The sequence below is a fragment of the Carassius auratus genome, chromosome 8 (genome assembly GCF_003368295.1).
Source record: "Carassius auratus strain Wakin chromosome 8, ASM336829v1, whole genome shotgun sequence".
Lineage (NCBI taxonomy): Eukaryota > Metazoa > Chordata > Actinopteri > Cypriniformes > Cyprinidae > Carassius > Carassius auratus.
The window spans coordinates 30,428,263-30,443,570 of record NC_039250.1 but is presented as its reverse complement, the minus strand read 5'-3'; the positions used below and the strand labels follow the sequence as shown (position 1 = coordinate 30,443,570).

Here is a 15,308-nt window from a genome sequence, read left to right as displayed (position 1 = left end):
AGATACCGTGGGGTTTCTGTGCTCTGGGTGTGGCTGAGGGAGTGGGGCGTGGCCTCGGTGTGGGAGGAGGCGGGGCTTTCTTCTTCTGAGACTCCTCTCCAGATCCACAGGAGCACTGCAGCGCTGCTGGAGACAAATCTACTGAAAACACAACGAGTGATCAACAGTGTGAGATTATCAAATCAACAGAGTTTCTATGTTCAGACAGATTTTAGTGCACGCATGTTACCTAAGTTCTTATCAGCTTGTTTCATTAATGTCTTATTTTAGCTGACTACTTTTCTAAATTGATAACCTTGTGCACTTCTATCATGCGTGTTCAGCAAACAAATGCTTTCTGGTAACCTTGTGTAAATCATGAGAGAGTAACCAGCTTTAATGCTTATCAGGAGTTAGATTCTGTCACTGAATTGTGTTTCCAAAGTCATGTGGCTGTAATTTCAAAACGGTGTGCAATTTAACATTTTTACAGTACGTTTATTACTGAACACACAATTTGGGATCATTTTAATAAAATGAGGAACAAGTCTGAATTATGTCCTGCGGTAACTAACAGTACGTTGTAGCCTGAGGAGACTGTAATGAACCTAGAACACTTTAATAACAATAAATAAATAAAATCATACAAATAAAAGGACAAGCGAGACATTTCACCTTCACATTACTTTACACGCTCCATCTCTATTATTTGATCTGTGTAACTCAATATTGCACATTATTTGTAGTGCAGGAAGTCCTGGACTCGACCTTCATCAGGACCAGAGACAGCAGCTGTCGACTGAACGATCAATACACACACACAATAACAGCTGAAACAGCACCCAGCATTCACCGAGTGTGTGCAGAAGCGTCCGGACCAGAACATCAGCACATGAACACACTTCACACAGCACCGTCTCCTGCTGACCTCCTCAGTGATCACACACACACACACACACCTCCTGAAGACTTCCTCAACAGTGTCTCAAACGGTGCTCACAAGAGCCGAGATAACAGTCCTCCATCACAACTCCCAGATCTGAAGAACACACACTCGTGGACACTGGAAACCACTGCGATCTCTGACAGACACATTCAACTCAAAACCACAGAGAGAGAGACAATTGACTGAAACATGAGACTTACTTTATGCTCTGGTGCAGATCATATGCTTCTCTCCTCAGCCCTCACTCAGTCTGTGTGTGTGTGTGTGTCCGCCTCCTCCCTGTTCTCTCATGAATATGTTAAGCACACACACCTGTGACAGGTGAGAAAATCTGAGCTGGCACTGACTGCACCTGCTGTTGTTAGCAGTGCTGAGCTCCAGCTGCCGAACCCGCTTCACACGCGAGAGTGTGTGTGTGTGTGTGTGTGTGTGTGTGAGACACAAACCAGTTCAATCTGACTAAACCTGCCTTTCCCAAACAAGCTGGAGCTTCCTTAAGTAATAACACTGTGTCAAAGCAGATGTGACTCTATTCACTGTCTACACACTTCTGTTATTACACATGATTCATTAATGCATGTTTTCACAAACACAAAAAGAAGGATTCCGTGTCTTCCAAATACATTAATAACAAGCCCTGGTTTCATCTGACATCACCAATCTCTTATCGTTCCCCATCTGTCACAGAGAGACGCTTCACCAGTCTGTCCACACCACATTTCTCATTTCTCACTGGATATCCTGATCTACTGGGGAAATCACGTGACCTTAGATGATTGTGAAGGTTATGTTTTCACTTGGGAGAAAGTCTTGTGTTGTTGACACTGAATGGGAGAAGTCCTAATACAAAGATGAGGAGGGATGCTCTTGAAACCATACCAACATTATTTGTTAAGCACTTTACAACAACCAAAGCGCTGTTAAGAAAAATAAAAATAAAATAGATAAAATAAACATATCTACCATTTATAACCACACAATAAAAGCATTCAAAGTAACAAATTGAATCAAGTAAATAAAGTCGACATCTTACTAGGTGTCAAAAGCCAAAGAGAAAAGATGGGTTTTAGGAAGGGTTTAAAAACAGATAAAGAAGAGGCCTGCTTAACATGCAAAGGCAGATCATTCCATAGTTTAGGGGCAGACACAGTTTCAAAATGTTGTCTTGACAGAATTGGCTTTATTTTGGCCAGCTGCCTTAAATGAAAGAAGCTTGATTTGACAACAGCTTTGATCTGACTGTCAAATTTAATTTCAGATTCCACTTTAACTCCTAGGTTTGTGATACTAGGTTTAATATAGGGTGCTAAGGAGCCCAGATCTACAGGCGGGGTCCCAGTGGTGCCTCCAAAAACCATCACTTCTGTTTTTTTATCATTAAAATGTAAAAAGTTCAGAGCCGTCCAGACCTTTATGTCATCGAGACAATTGAGTAGTTGTCCAACAGAGTTATTATTTTTCTTTTTAAGAGGTACATAAATCTGACTGTAATCTGCATAACAGTGGAATGAAAAACCATACTTTCTAAGTATGGAACCAAGTGGAAGCAAATACAGAGAGAAAAGTAGAGGGCCGAGGACTGAGCCCTGTGGGACCCCACACAAGAGACGAGCAGAGGAGGATACAGAGTCACCTAAGCTAACACAAATACGATACGAATCAATGATACAAATCAATGACTGCACTGATACTTTCTGATCTTAAACACACACACACACACACACACACACACGATGAAGGTCAGGACACTAGTTAGTGAGTATCTGGGTCAGACGGAGGGGCTCTCGGGAGAAAGTCTTGGATTTCTCCTGAAGCTGAGTGGAGTAGATACTATCATGTGTGTTTGTGTGTGTGTGTGTGCATGCGTGCGTGCGTGTGTGTGTGTGTGTGTGCGTGTGTGTGTGTGTGTGTGTGTGTGTGTGTGTGTTTGACAGGTTCCGTCAGAATGAGAGTCTGATAAAAACATCCCAATAATGCACCTCTCTCCAGTCCATCAGTGAACATCCGGAGAAGACAAGAGCTGTGGTCTGAGGGGGAGGACAGACAGTATTGTGAGCAAGTGCAATTAAATGCAATGCTGTATTTCTCCATTTCTCCATTTCTGAAGAAGAATCAAACTCATCCTAATCTTGGATGGTCTGAGGATGAGCACATTTCCAGCATTTTTATTGTGGGGTGAATCATTCCTTGAATGATCCAAATGCTGTGATACATGAGTAAGTTCATGACAGCCCATACACACAGCTTCACATCAGCACAGGTCTCGATCAGCCCCACACACACACACACACACACACACACACACCACAGGATGAGGACGGTCAGAGAGGAAGAGGAAAGGCAGGAACACTATTAACTCTCCAGAGACGATTGACTGTAAGCCAGCATACACAATACACCACTCCATAATGAGCCGCTCATAACCCCCATAATGCCCAGCAACAGCACTGAGGCCTGTGTGTGTGTGTGTGTGTGTGTACACCCACAAACACACACTGGATGGGTACAGAGGGAAATGGGTCAGCAGTGAGATGAAGACAGATATAGCACCAGTGCTGCCCATCTGTGCGCCTGCTGCCTCCTAACCTCCATCAGTGTGTGTGTGTGTGTGTGTGTGTGTGTGTGTGTGTGTGTTGGCATGTCCTAACTACACCTCTTTGAGAAATAGGAGTGATCCCATACACAACGCCCCAGGACACACACACACACACACAGGTCACTATTACTGCTCTACCTCTAGCTTCTCCCAAATGTCACGTGTGAGTCCACATGATTTCCCAAAAGCATCAGAAGTAGATCAGAGATCATAGATCTACAATCATCTTATCTCATGATGCTTTTGAGAAACACAGGCCAGTGCGTCTTCTAATCAGATAATAATGAGTCTGTACACAAACATCAACAGAAAGAGTGAGGGCAGAACAAGAGTATAGATATACTGGCATGAACACAGTGAGGTGTGTTTGTACAGTGGTTCTTCGTTTTATATACAACACTGTAAAAGATCAGTTCATTCTGAATTCTTCAGTGAGGAATTCTGGGAGTGCTGATCATTTACAACTCAATTAATCTAAGGTTCCTTACTTCAGTTATTCTAAAACAGCATGTCTTAATTAAATGCACTAGTGAGCGCCGCCTCTGAAATTACTTTCTAAACAATGTCTTACATTAATTCATCTCTTTAACGCTGACCTTACATGAACTGACAGATTAACACACATAAGGACCATCCAGAAAACATCTACAGTGCAAACATGAAAATGAAACACTTTAAATGTCCAGATCCTAGAAAACACACTTTTCCTTTTACATTCATTTACATGAATTCTAGTAAAATCTTCACACTGAGGTTGAGTGATTATAACTAGCACTGGTTCCAGCTTGAACAGATGCACGTTTAGAGTCACTTCCATCACTGCAAACACACAAGAAACCCTTTTTAATTCTGAATTTTAATTTGAGTAAGCAAAAGTGTCTGAAAGTGAGGAATGGCCCTCCTTCATCGGTGTGTGTGTGTGTAAATGTCAGAGAGTGTGTGTTCCAGATCAGGCGTGAAGCACACTTTCTTCTTCAGAAACAGCTCTCTGAAGGATATCTCACTGAGCTAAATCACTCATTTAAGAGATTTCCAAACCAGACTCTAGAGGTCATGCCGTATCATCAATAAAGTCACAGATAAAGACTGCAGCTGCAATTTTGACAAATAATAGTACTAATAATAGTAAAACAACAGACTTGTCTCTGAGTGGCAGAGTCAAACAGCACATCTCTACAGCTTCTGTAGAAGAGAGCAAACACAAGGGCATTGTGGGAGGCTGCCCGAGCAGGACTGTGTCGTCTTTTAAGGTCACTAGAGTTGTGTGTGGTTGCTAGGGAGTTACTAGGGAATTCTGGGTGTTTGCTGAAAGGAACAGTTCACCCAGAAATGAAGAATGTACCCATATACGTCTCAGGCCATCCAAGAAACAAATCCATCATCAAGGAGTTTAAACTTCAACATTTGAACCATCACTTCTGGTTTAATAATCCATAACAACATTTCCTCCAGTGAAGAAGTGCATCTCCTGTCGTCTCTCACATCAGAATCCAGACACAGATTAGTTCAGATCTGTTTAAACGCTGCTTGATCTGTGCAGATTTCTCTCCTGATTCAGACCAGAACACTTTTTCACTGGAGGAAGTGTTATTATGGATTATAGACTCTATGTGTTTGAGTTAAAATCATCTTAATGCTGGATGTGTTTCAGGTTTTGTCTTCTCCATATGTTCACTGGAGTGCTGTGGATTATTGGGATGTTTTTATCAGACTCTCATTCTGACGGCACCCATTCACTGCAGAGCATCCATTGATGAGACACTGATGCAGTGCTACATTTCTACAAACCTGATGAAGACACAAACTCCTCCTGATCTGGGACAGTTCTGTTTCTTTAAGTCTATTATAATCAGGTGTGATTAGCTCATATCATGTCTGAAGCGTGTTAATATGGTCACAGGATTGTTCCCATCACAAGTGTAAGCAATAGTAATACCAGTGCATAATTAAGATTACTATATATGGAATCAAGCATTATTACATTAAAAACGAAGACAGCATGAGAATTGCATTGTGTGCAGGTTAATAATAATAAAAAATAAGAAAGATGCCACAACTCACTTAAAAAGCTGTGAAGAGTAAAAATCCTGAAGTATGCGGCTGCATCAGCTGAAGTCCCTCAATAAAAGATGAAAGCTGAGCATGTATATCTGAACAGGAGATACTCCAGCTCCACACGTCTGCTGACCATCACGACTGAGACGTTACAGAGACCACACCAGCTGAGCTCACTCTGAGTCCATGACACAATAGCACTGAGACCGGCACCCATCCACACACACCAGCACCGCTCCTCCCCCTCTATCTGCCCCAGAATCCCCTCCATCTGAACAATACACCCCCCCACCACACACCAACCCATAATAACGCTGCCGACACGTCTCCATGGCAACTGATGACAGCGGGAGGGAGGAAGAGAGAATGGAAAAATCAGTCAGGAAGGACGAGTGAAGCGACAGACAGCTCAATAACCGGCTAGATCTATGAGATCAGAATAATATGATGATTTACTGCTCAACAAACATTTCTGATTATTATCAGTGTTCGAAACAGTTGTGCTGCACAGTATTTTCAATACAAACACACGGTTTAGTCTTACATGCAGAAAACAAATACAACTCTTATATACGATCTGTAGCAGGTCATTTTTAACACTGACTGTTCTTAACTCACCGGCTCCAGGAGTCACACTAACAGGTTGAATCATCCAGTATCTTGTGTTTATGGGCTGTTTGGCTCACTTAATATGAAGCTTGAATGAATTAAAGATCATACTTTTTTCTATTTTTAACAGGCTGTCATCCGATCAGGTTTCTCGGTCTCTCTGTATCTATTCCCCTGTAAAACTGACTGATTTTCCCACCCCATCCCTATTCCATGACAATTTTGAAGCGACAGCTGAAAACTTAACTCTTTTGTCACCATCAGACTTCATCCTTAAATAAAAATTATAATAATTTTCTTCTCTTTACTTAATCCCCTGTTTAGCTTGTACTTATTTGAACAATGCATGAAACTTGCTAATATGAGCACTTTCTGTGTCTATTTAAGACTGATTACTTGATGTATTCCCCAAATTGTAAGTTGCTTTGGATAAAAGTGTCTGCTAAATAAATAAATGTAAAATGTCTCTCTCTCTCTCACACACACACACACACACACACACACACTTCATGCTCTGTCATTCAGCAGCAGGCTGTAGTTTCACATACACTGAGCAGCTCTTCACAGACTCTCTCTGGGAACGGATGTGAGGCGGTGATGCTGGTTTTGCACTGGGATGTTTGAGAAAGTGGAATAAGGAACCGATGGTTAGTAAAAAAAAACTGAAAAAACCAAACAAACTGGCTGATCTTAATAAGAGAGGAAGCAGAATTTTGAGCCGTAGAGGTTCAGAATGATCTGAAGGTGAGTAAGTGATGTCAGGATTGTCTTTTTGAGTGAATTGTTGAAGACCGTGTCCTTCAGTCAGGTTTGACAGTAATGAAGACTAACATCTTCAGACCATCAGCTGAGTATTTGAAACAATGGTAAACCATTCACTTCCTCACTGAAACCGTTCTGTGTCACTGTTCCTCCTAAATTGAAAATATGAGGAAATATGAATATTTTAGAGAGATGCTCCAGTATTGTAATGCCGAGAGTAACAGATGTCAAACAAACCACTGTCATCATGACCTTTACAATAATAATCTCAGAGGAATCATGCTAAGGTCTTGAAGAAGGATGGAAACCAGGACATTATTCCTGACATTTCTTTCCATCACCTATTACAATATAACAGTGCAGAATAACTGCTCATTACTCCTATTTCACACACAGATTTGAAACAGGTAGTGTGTGTTTGAAAGGTCACATGATCATTAAGCTGTTCTCGTACTGCACCTGAACAAAAGCAACATCACTCCATGAACAACTAGGTGTACACTTCACATCCACACACATCATGCAGATTTCATTCATAGTGAATTCACAGGAACATAAACTAGAAGACATTACTATCAATCATCAGTGATTTGAGAGTGTCTGTGTGCCATTCTTACAGTGTGAGACTGATCAGGTGATGAGAGACGAGATCGGGCAAAGGATTATGGGAAATGGAGTCAATATTTTGTCAATATTTTTCTCTGATTAAAGCCAAAATATTAAATGGCATGGATGTATATTTACTGAGTAATCCACTATTTTGTAGAGGGGGGTCAAAACAACAATTTTTGGGGTAAAAATGATGGCAATGATGTTATTTTACACAGAGATTGGTAGCTGTATTAGTAAAATCTGCTGTTTTTTTGCAATCTCTGTTGCATTATATGCCAATGGTGACAGAAAAAGCACTTTTCAAGTTTTTTTTCCCCCAAAGTTTGCATGCCTGTAACTTAAGACATATTAAATAAACAATAGCCTTTTAGATTTCTGGTCTTAACAAACTTTTCTTTTGATATCTACATTTTTAAGGCCCTCGATGGTTCAGCTCCAGAGATATTAATATGGTTCTAGGAGTAAACTGTTAAATTGTGCACATTTTCAGTGGTCAAAAACTAAATGTGGCTCATTTTGCATTCAGATGATAATTATTTTCTTTTAAAGAGGAATGTCTGAAGAACAAATAATGCTGAGTGCCATAAATACTATTTTCCAAAGTTTGTGTATCTGTAACTCAAGAAGTTTTAAAGATATCTAAACTTCATTTTAAATTCCGTCTATTATTGGAATCTTCATTTTCAAAGCCCTGCATCATTCAATCCCATTCAAATGTAAAAACTGTGCAGGAAAGAATCGTAACTTGCTTTTTTTTTTCTTTTGATTTTGATTTTGGGTTGAAATATGACCTGGACAAAACAATGTTCTCAGGAGAAAAAAACAAAACACTACCATAATGTGGTTAAAGTGTGCTATTTGCACACTCTTAATATAATACAATTATTCTTTACTACTTCTTAAGATAATGTTAAGAACATTTAAGTGTTCTCAACTGTGCTATTTTGAGACACTATGAAAATGAACTTAAATGTTTTTTTAACACTTTCTCTGTATTAAAAAATGCATTTATTTACCAACTTTAGTATACTTGAGGTGGGTTCAAGTTTTTCTTTATCTAGTAAGTAGAAGTTAAGAAGTACTAAAGAATAATACAAAAATAAAAAAAGAGCACTTTATGTACATTATGGAAGTGAACGTTTTTCACTTGGGTTTGTAAGAAACAATCCAACACGACAGGAGAGTTTTGGTTAAGATATGTACGTGTTTATGCACACACATACAGAGTGACTGATTTATCATGTTTGGCTTAATGCATGGAGACAAATTTCAGGTCTGTTGTCATGGTAAACTTGACAGGCCATAAAACACACTGCACTGGTGTAACACACCAACATTCACACACACTTCTCCTTATATGGCAATCAACACATGTGAACCACAGCAGAACTTCATCAGACATGACAGCGAGTCAGTGGAGCTGTGTTTCCCATCTGAAGAGATGGGAACTAACCAAAAGCTGCCGCAACATTAGCATGACAGCAACTGTTTTCTCAATAGTTTAGAAACTGGTCGAAATCAAGTAGCACAGCAATTTTAGTGAATCAAAACATTCATAGATTCGTCCTAATGAAGCGGTCACTCTAGAGCTGCCAAACTACACATGTAAAGATTAATACAAAAAAGTGTGAGTAAAAGTCAAGCAAAAGAGCAGCAATGAAAGACTTGCATTTGTTTGGAATGTCATGAGAGAGAGGCACATACTCACTGCTGCAGGAAACTACAGATAATCAGTGCTTGTTGGTCTTATTTTCACAAATAAACATCAGTCAAATCCTGGACAAATACAGTTCTGTGTTTAAACTTCACTGGAGCTGATTATGACAGATCAGTGTGTGGAGGAGATGAGCTGCGACCTCTAGTGGCCACACACACACACACACACACACACACACACACACACACACACACACTCACTCTCTCTCTCTCTCGCTCTCAAACTACACACACCAGTCTGTCAACCTAAGCATTAAACTGCTCAAGCTCATGGCCCTGACGGAGACCTGTATCTGTGCAGACTTCCAGACTCTTTTGATCTCAACCGAGTGTCAACTACTGCTACTCACAAATCAGGCAACCAACTGGACCTTATTTACACAAGACACTGCTCCACTGAGCATGTTCTGGTTACTCCACTGCACACGTCGGATCACTTCCTCCTCACTCTTAACCTCAACATGATCCCTGACACATCACTTACCCCTCCACATGTCATCTTTTGACATAACCTATGCTCACCCTCCCGGCTATCTGCTATGGTTTCATTTTGACTTCCTTCCCCTAAACTCTTAGCATCTCCTGATGTTAACAGTGCTACTGATACCACTCTTACATCTTGTTTAGACACTGTTTGCCCCTTATCCTCCAGGCCAGCCCGTAACACCCCTTCTGCCCCTTTGTTATCTGATGCTCTACGCGAACACCGTTCTAAGCTTAGAGCTTCTGAAAGGATGTAGCGCAAATCCAAAAATACTACTGATCTTAATGTGTATCAGTCACTCCTCTCTTCCTTCTCTGCTTATCACATCATCAACACATCCCTCCACACTGGTGTTTTTCCCTCATCATTTAGACAGGTTCGTATAACTCCACTACTTAAGAAACCCACCCTCAACCCATCTCTTTTAGAGAACTACAGACCGGTTTCGCTTCTCCTTTTTTCTTTGCAAAAACACTTGAACGAGCTGTGTTCAACCAAGTCTCTGCCTTTTTCACACAGAACAATCTCCTTGACAGCAACCAATATGGCTTCAGAAGTGGACATTCAGCTGAGACGGTCTTGCTCTCAGTTGTTGAAGCTCTAAGACTGGCAAGAGCAGAATCCAAATCTTCAGTACTTATCCTGCTTGATCTGTCCGCTGCTTTTGACACAGTTAACCACCAGATCCTCCTATCAACCCTACTGGCAAAAGGCATCTCAGGAACAACACTTCAATGGTTTGAGTCTTACCTATCAGATAGGTCCTTCAAAGTATCTTGGAGAGGTGAGGTGTCCAAGTCTCAACATCTAACTACTGGGGTGCCTCAGGGCTCTGTTCTTGGACCACTTCTCTTCTCTGTCTACATGGCATCATTAGGTTCTGTCATTCAGAAACATGGCTTTTCATACCACTGCTATGCTGATGACACTCAACTCTACCTCTCATTCCATCCTGATGATCCGACGGTAGCTATTCACATCTCAGCTTGTCTAACAGACATTTCTTCCTGGATGATGGACCATCACCTTCAACTCAACCTTGCCAAGACAGAACTGCTTGTGATTCCAGCAAACCCATCGATTCATCACAATTTCACCATCAAGTTAGGAATATCGGCATAACGCCTTCAAAAACAGCTAGAAACCTGTGTGAAAAGAAACCAAAGAAGCACATAATCACTTTCTCTGACTTTATCTTAACCGTTCCCTCCTGATGGAATTGCCTACCCAACTCAATCAGAGTCCTTAGCCATCTTCGAGAAATGGCTAAAACACATTTCTCTTCCATCTACAATGGACCCTCTTACACTAGCACTCTCTATTCTATTTCTATTCTATTTACTTGTTTTAGTTTTATTAATTAAAAAAAAAAAAAAACCTTAACCATGGGCATAGTTAGGCCATTTTTTTAAGGGAGCTATAGCTTCATAAACTACATAAATTCGTTATCGTTTCAGTCCCCTTAAATTTCATATGTAAACAGCTGCAGATTTTGATCGGCTCCTCCCTGTCTTTTCAATCCGCAGACCGCGGCACTGCAGAGCAAGAAACAGCCTTATTTTTAAGGCTATTATTATTATTATTATTATTATTATTATACGTTCACTGGGGACTGAGCCCCCCTAAAGTGAAAATCCTAGAATCGCCCCTGACCTTGAACCTCTAGCATTCACTGTTCTTTTTCTATTGTATCTACATGTTTCTATCTACATAATGTATCTAAATAATTTTCTTTTTAATTATTATAAATTATAAATTATAAAGTCTATTCTAAGTCTTTTCTATTTACTTTTAATTTATTCAAAAAAAAAAAAAAACTTGCTACGCGTAGGGATGGGCGTATCGATCTTGAAGTACTGATATATTGATACTGACGTGAGTATTGAAAGTATCGATACTCAAACAAAAAATACTGATACTTAGATTAGGTGTGTTTTATTTACCAGTGTTTTTTTTTATTATTTAACAAAAAACAATAGGCATTTAATTGGACAAATAACCTATGTTAGTGATGTCACGGGAGGAGCCAACGACAGACACAGTGGCCTGGCGTCCCCCTTTTCGGTCCAGGGTGCGAGGGGCGGGGGCTTCTTCTAATGGTCGCATCCTGCTCTTTAGCCGCGGTCCTTGCAGGGGATGGACTGCCCGGCATCCTGGCCCATCGGGTGCGGTTCTCGTCCGGATCACGGGTCCGGCAGCTACCGTCTCTGGTGGCGCAGGAGTCCCTCAACGCACCCTTCCTGGACCACAAGGACACCAGTGTGCAATGCATGCACGGGGAAGAGACCGGTCTCTCGAGGAGAGACACATTGGGCTTTTAAACAGCGGCGGTGATGAGGCTCCATTCACATCAGGTGTGCCCCATCACACACCACAAGCCCTGACTCGTCCAGCGCCCCTCCTCTCACACACCCACTCCAGTCGGGAGCCTGGTGAAGGGCGGCGATTTAGGACGGGGTGCCGATGATAACCAGGGAGGAGGCAGCTGACTCGGCACAGTGTACAATTGTGTACCAATGACTCACTTCTGACAGTGCATTCAAACAGGGCTGCATTTCCCAAAAGATCATAAGAAAGCATTAAAGCTTTCGGGAACAGCAGCCCTGAAAAATGCTTATCAGAGGACAGAACTTTTTATATACATGTTTGAGTTATTTCACAAACTAATTTAAAGTGTATCTTACATAGCTTGCTGCAATTACGTGTATTTAAATTGATTAGGGCTGCACAATTACCATATTTTTCAGACTATAAGTCGCACCTGAGTATAAGTCGCATCAGTCCAAAAATACGTAATGACAAGGAAAAAAACATATGTAAGTTGCACTGGACTATAAGTCGCATTTAATTAGAAACAAGAACCAAGAGAAAACATTACCGTCTGAGAGGGCGCTCTGTGTCTTCAGTGTAGACTACAGGAGAACTCAGCAGCATAGAGCGCCCTCTCGTGGCTGGAGACGGTAATGTTTTCTCTTGGTTCATTTCTCCCGGTTCATGTCAAATTAATTTTGATAAATAAGTTGCACCTGACTATAAGTTGCAGGGCCAGCCAAAGCCAAACTATGAAAAAAAGTGGGACTTATATCCCGGAAAATATGGTAATTGAATTTCTAATCGCGATTACAATTATGGATGCCACAATTATATAATCATTCAAAGTGGCAATTAATCGTTCAAAGTCAACCATCTTATTCTGCACGCTTAAGATCAGTTTTTTTTTGTTTCTACATGATTATAATACCATTCATATTGTCACTTGTTTTTAATTTAAAGAAGAAACCAATCCGATGTATATTTGACACTTCAAGCTTAATACTATAGAATAGCACTAAAGGTTTTTTAGTTTGATTATTTTCATCTAAAAATACGGCATGCAATTGCATCAAACAATGGTATAAATTTCATTCAGTGTAAATTCTGATAATCGTAATTAATAAATTGCAATTAAAATTTCAAGGAAATAATCAACAATTATGATTTTTGTCATAATCGTGCAGCCGTAATATTGGTCATGTTCTATTCTGTAATGTTAATATAAATCATACACTGTCAGAATAAAAAGATTGCATTTTATACATGCAACAGCTTGTCACTGCAGTCCCTTATGAAAATGAACCATTGTTTTATTAAAGTGATCGTAGTTCAACTATAGTGTTTGTATATTTCCATGATTACCACTACAGTAAACATATTTGAACCATGTGCACATAAAGCGGACGGACGACACTTCAGCATGGACTGTGGAATCAAATCATGGCTTTGTCGAAGAGATTCGTACTTCTTTAGGACAGATGTCAAATTATGATGTAGGAAGATCTACTGTATTCATCCATTCTCTCGTGTGCTGCTGTAAGTGTCTTTCCACAAAATCCCCACGGGAGGTTTATGAAGTGAGAGAAACAGACAGAAAGGGTCTGTGGAGGAAGATCTGATGATGAAAGAACAAAGCCTGCAGTGTGTTTCTGCAGAGAGGCCAAAAGAACAAGAGCACACAGCAGAGAATGAGAGAGGAAGAGAATCAAACCTCAGAGAGAGAGTCATGAGGATGAAGACATGACAGAGAGAGAGAGGAGACCGCTCGGTGTGTGAAAGAGAGATGATGAACTGGCTGTGTGACTAATGGAAATTAAACTTGCGTATTATAAACGTATCCAGTCCATCGAGAGCTTTCACTGACACCATGCTGCAAACACCAATCGTCCCGAATGTCTTGAGATTTCCCAGACGAGTGAATCACCACACGAGCTCATGAGTCCGGCGGTCAATCACAGGAGAACATCACACACCGGACTGACTCACAGCAAAGCTGAAACTCACTCATCTAAAGGAGAAGTCTCAACACACTGAAAAAATACAACATCAAAACTTCATCATGCAGCAGAACATGCTCATGCAACCACTCAAAAACTGTTGTTCTCGTCACAGCTTTAACCAAAAACCCAACAGCATCACAGAGAAATGACTGATGAAATCACCAGATATAGTTTAACAAGCAGTTAAAATGAATCCACACGAGCCCAAGCAGAAAGCCCTGATCTCCTTCATCTCTCAAGTGTTCCTGGACACACTGAGGGTCACTAGTGTTTCTGCTCAGATCTGTGTCTCTCAGTACCTCCAGCAGGTCTCTTCCCAAACCACATGATTACACAGTTGTGTGTCTAACTTTATTTCTCTGAGGAATAGAGGCAAACATTAAACTTAAATAAGCGCTATACAAGAGCAATTGATCAAATGAAGCTTTCCTCTGGGACACACACACATGCACACACACACACACAGCTTTGACACGGTCTTCTCTACAGTTTGCATGTAAAAGACACACACTGACCGCTGGCGCTGGATCCTCGCATCGTGTTCGGCTCTCAGGCTTCATCTGCTGGACTGAGATCAGTCGCTTTCCCCGTCTCTTGTCCGGGTCTGTCCATACATCCCTTCATTCTCCGTCTCTCGACTGGTTTTCTGCAACAGCTGTTTTTCTCACACAACGACCGACTGAACTATTAGTGTCCGATCAGCAAATGAATCGTTCTGCTGAGTCGATTCTTTTGGATGATTCAGTGGAACTATATAATTCACTGAATCACTGATAATTCAGTGCAAACAAAAAATGTGTGTGTATATATATATATATATATATATATATATATATATATATAATTTTAGTAAATTATTACTAAATAATTTTAGTAAATGACTAGCACTAAAAGGTGGAGTGTAGTGGTGAGGAGTCATGGGGTTTGTTGTGTGTTTGTGGAGGCCCTCAGGAGCATCATGACACACTGAGTCTTTGTGTTTCTCTCTCATACTGAGACCAAGTCATTTTTGTTTTACAGAAATACAAGTGAACAAAGAACAATATACTGTTTGGCTGCCAAATGTAGCCTATTCAAAACGAATGAGAAGAGATGAAAATGAAAAGTTTCATGCAAACTGGACTGTGAAAGGAGTTTCTGTGCACTGTTGATGGGAATTCAACTGTGCATCATTTAGTCTATACAAAACTGGTTAGCAACATTCGTGAGTATCTTCCTTTGTGTACCTCAGAAGAC

General features: G+C 40.6%; 1 protein-coding gene across 4 annotated transcripts in view; it reads right to left on the bottom strand.

Annotated features, from left to right (window-relative positions):
• The window catches only part of LOC113107897 (FYVE, RhoGEF and PH domain-containing protein 3-like), a 42,116-nt gene extending 27,356 nt beyond the window's left edge, over window positions 1-14,760 (bottom strand). Inside the window, exons 1-2 of one of the 4 annotated variants that reach the window (XM_026270721.1) lie at window positions 14,588-14,760; window positions 7-141 (exon numbers count right to left, since the gene is read on the bottom strand). In XM_026270721.1, coding sequence (XP_026126506.1) covers window positions 7-141; window positions 14,588-14,609 — 157 coding nt within the window. In that variant the 5' untranslated portion in view covers window positions 14,610-14,760. Of the gene's footprint in view, window positions 1-6; window positions 142-5,582; window positions 5,766-14,587 lie in introns of those variants that run through there. The other 3 variants (XM_026270722.1, XM_026270723.1, XM_026270724.1) reach the window with 3 other exon arrangements.
• Between the last annotated feature and the right edge of the window lie 548 nt (window positions 14,761-15,308).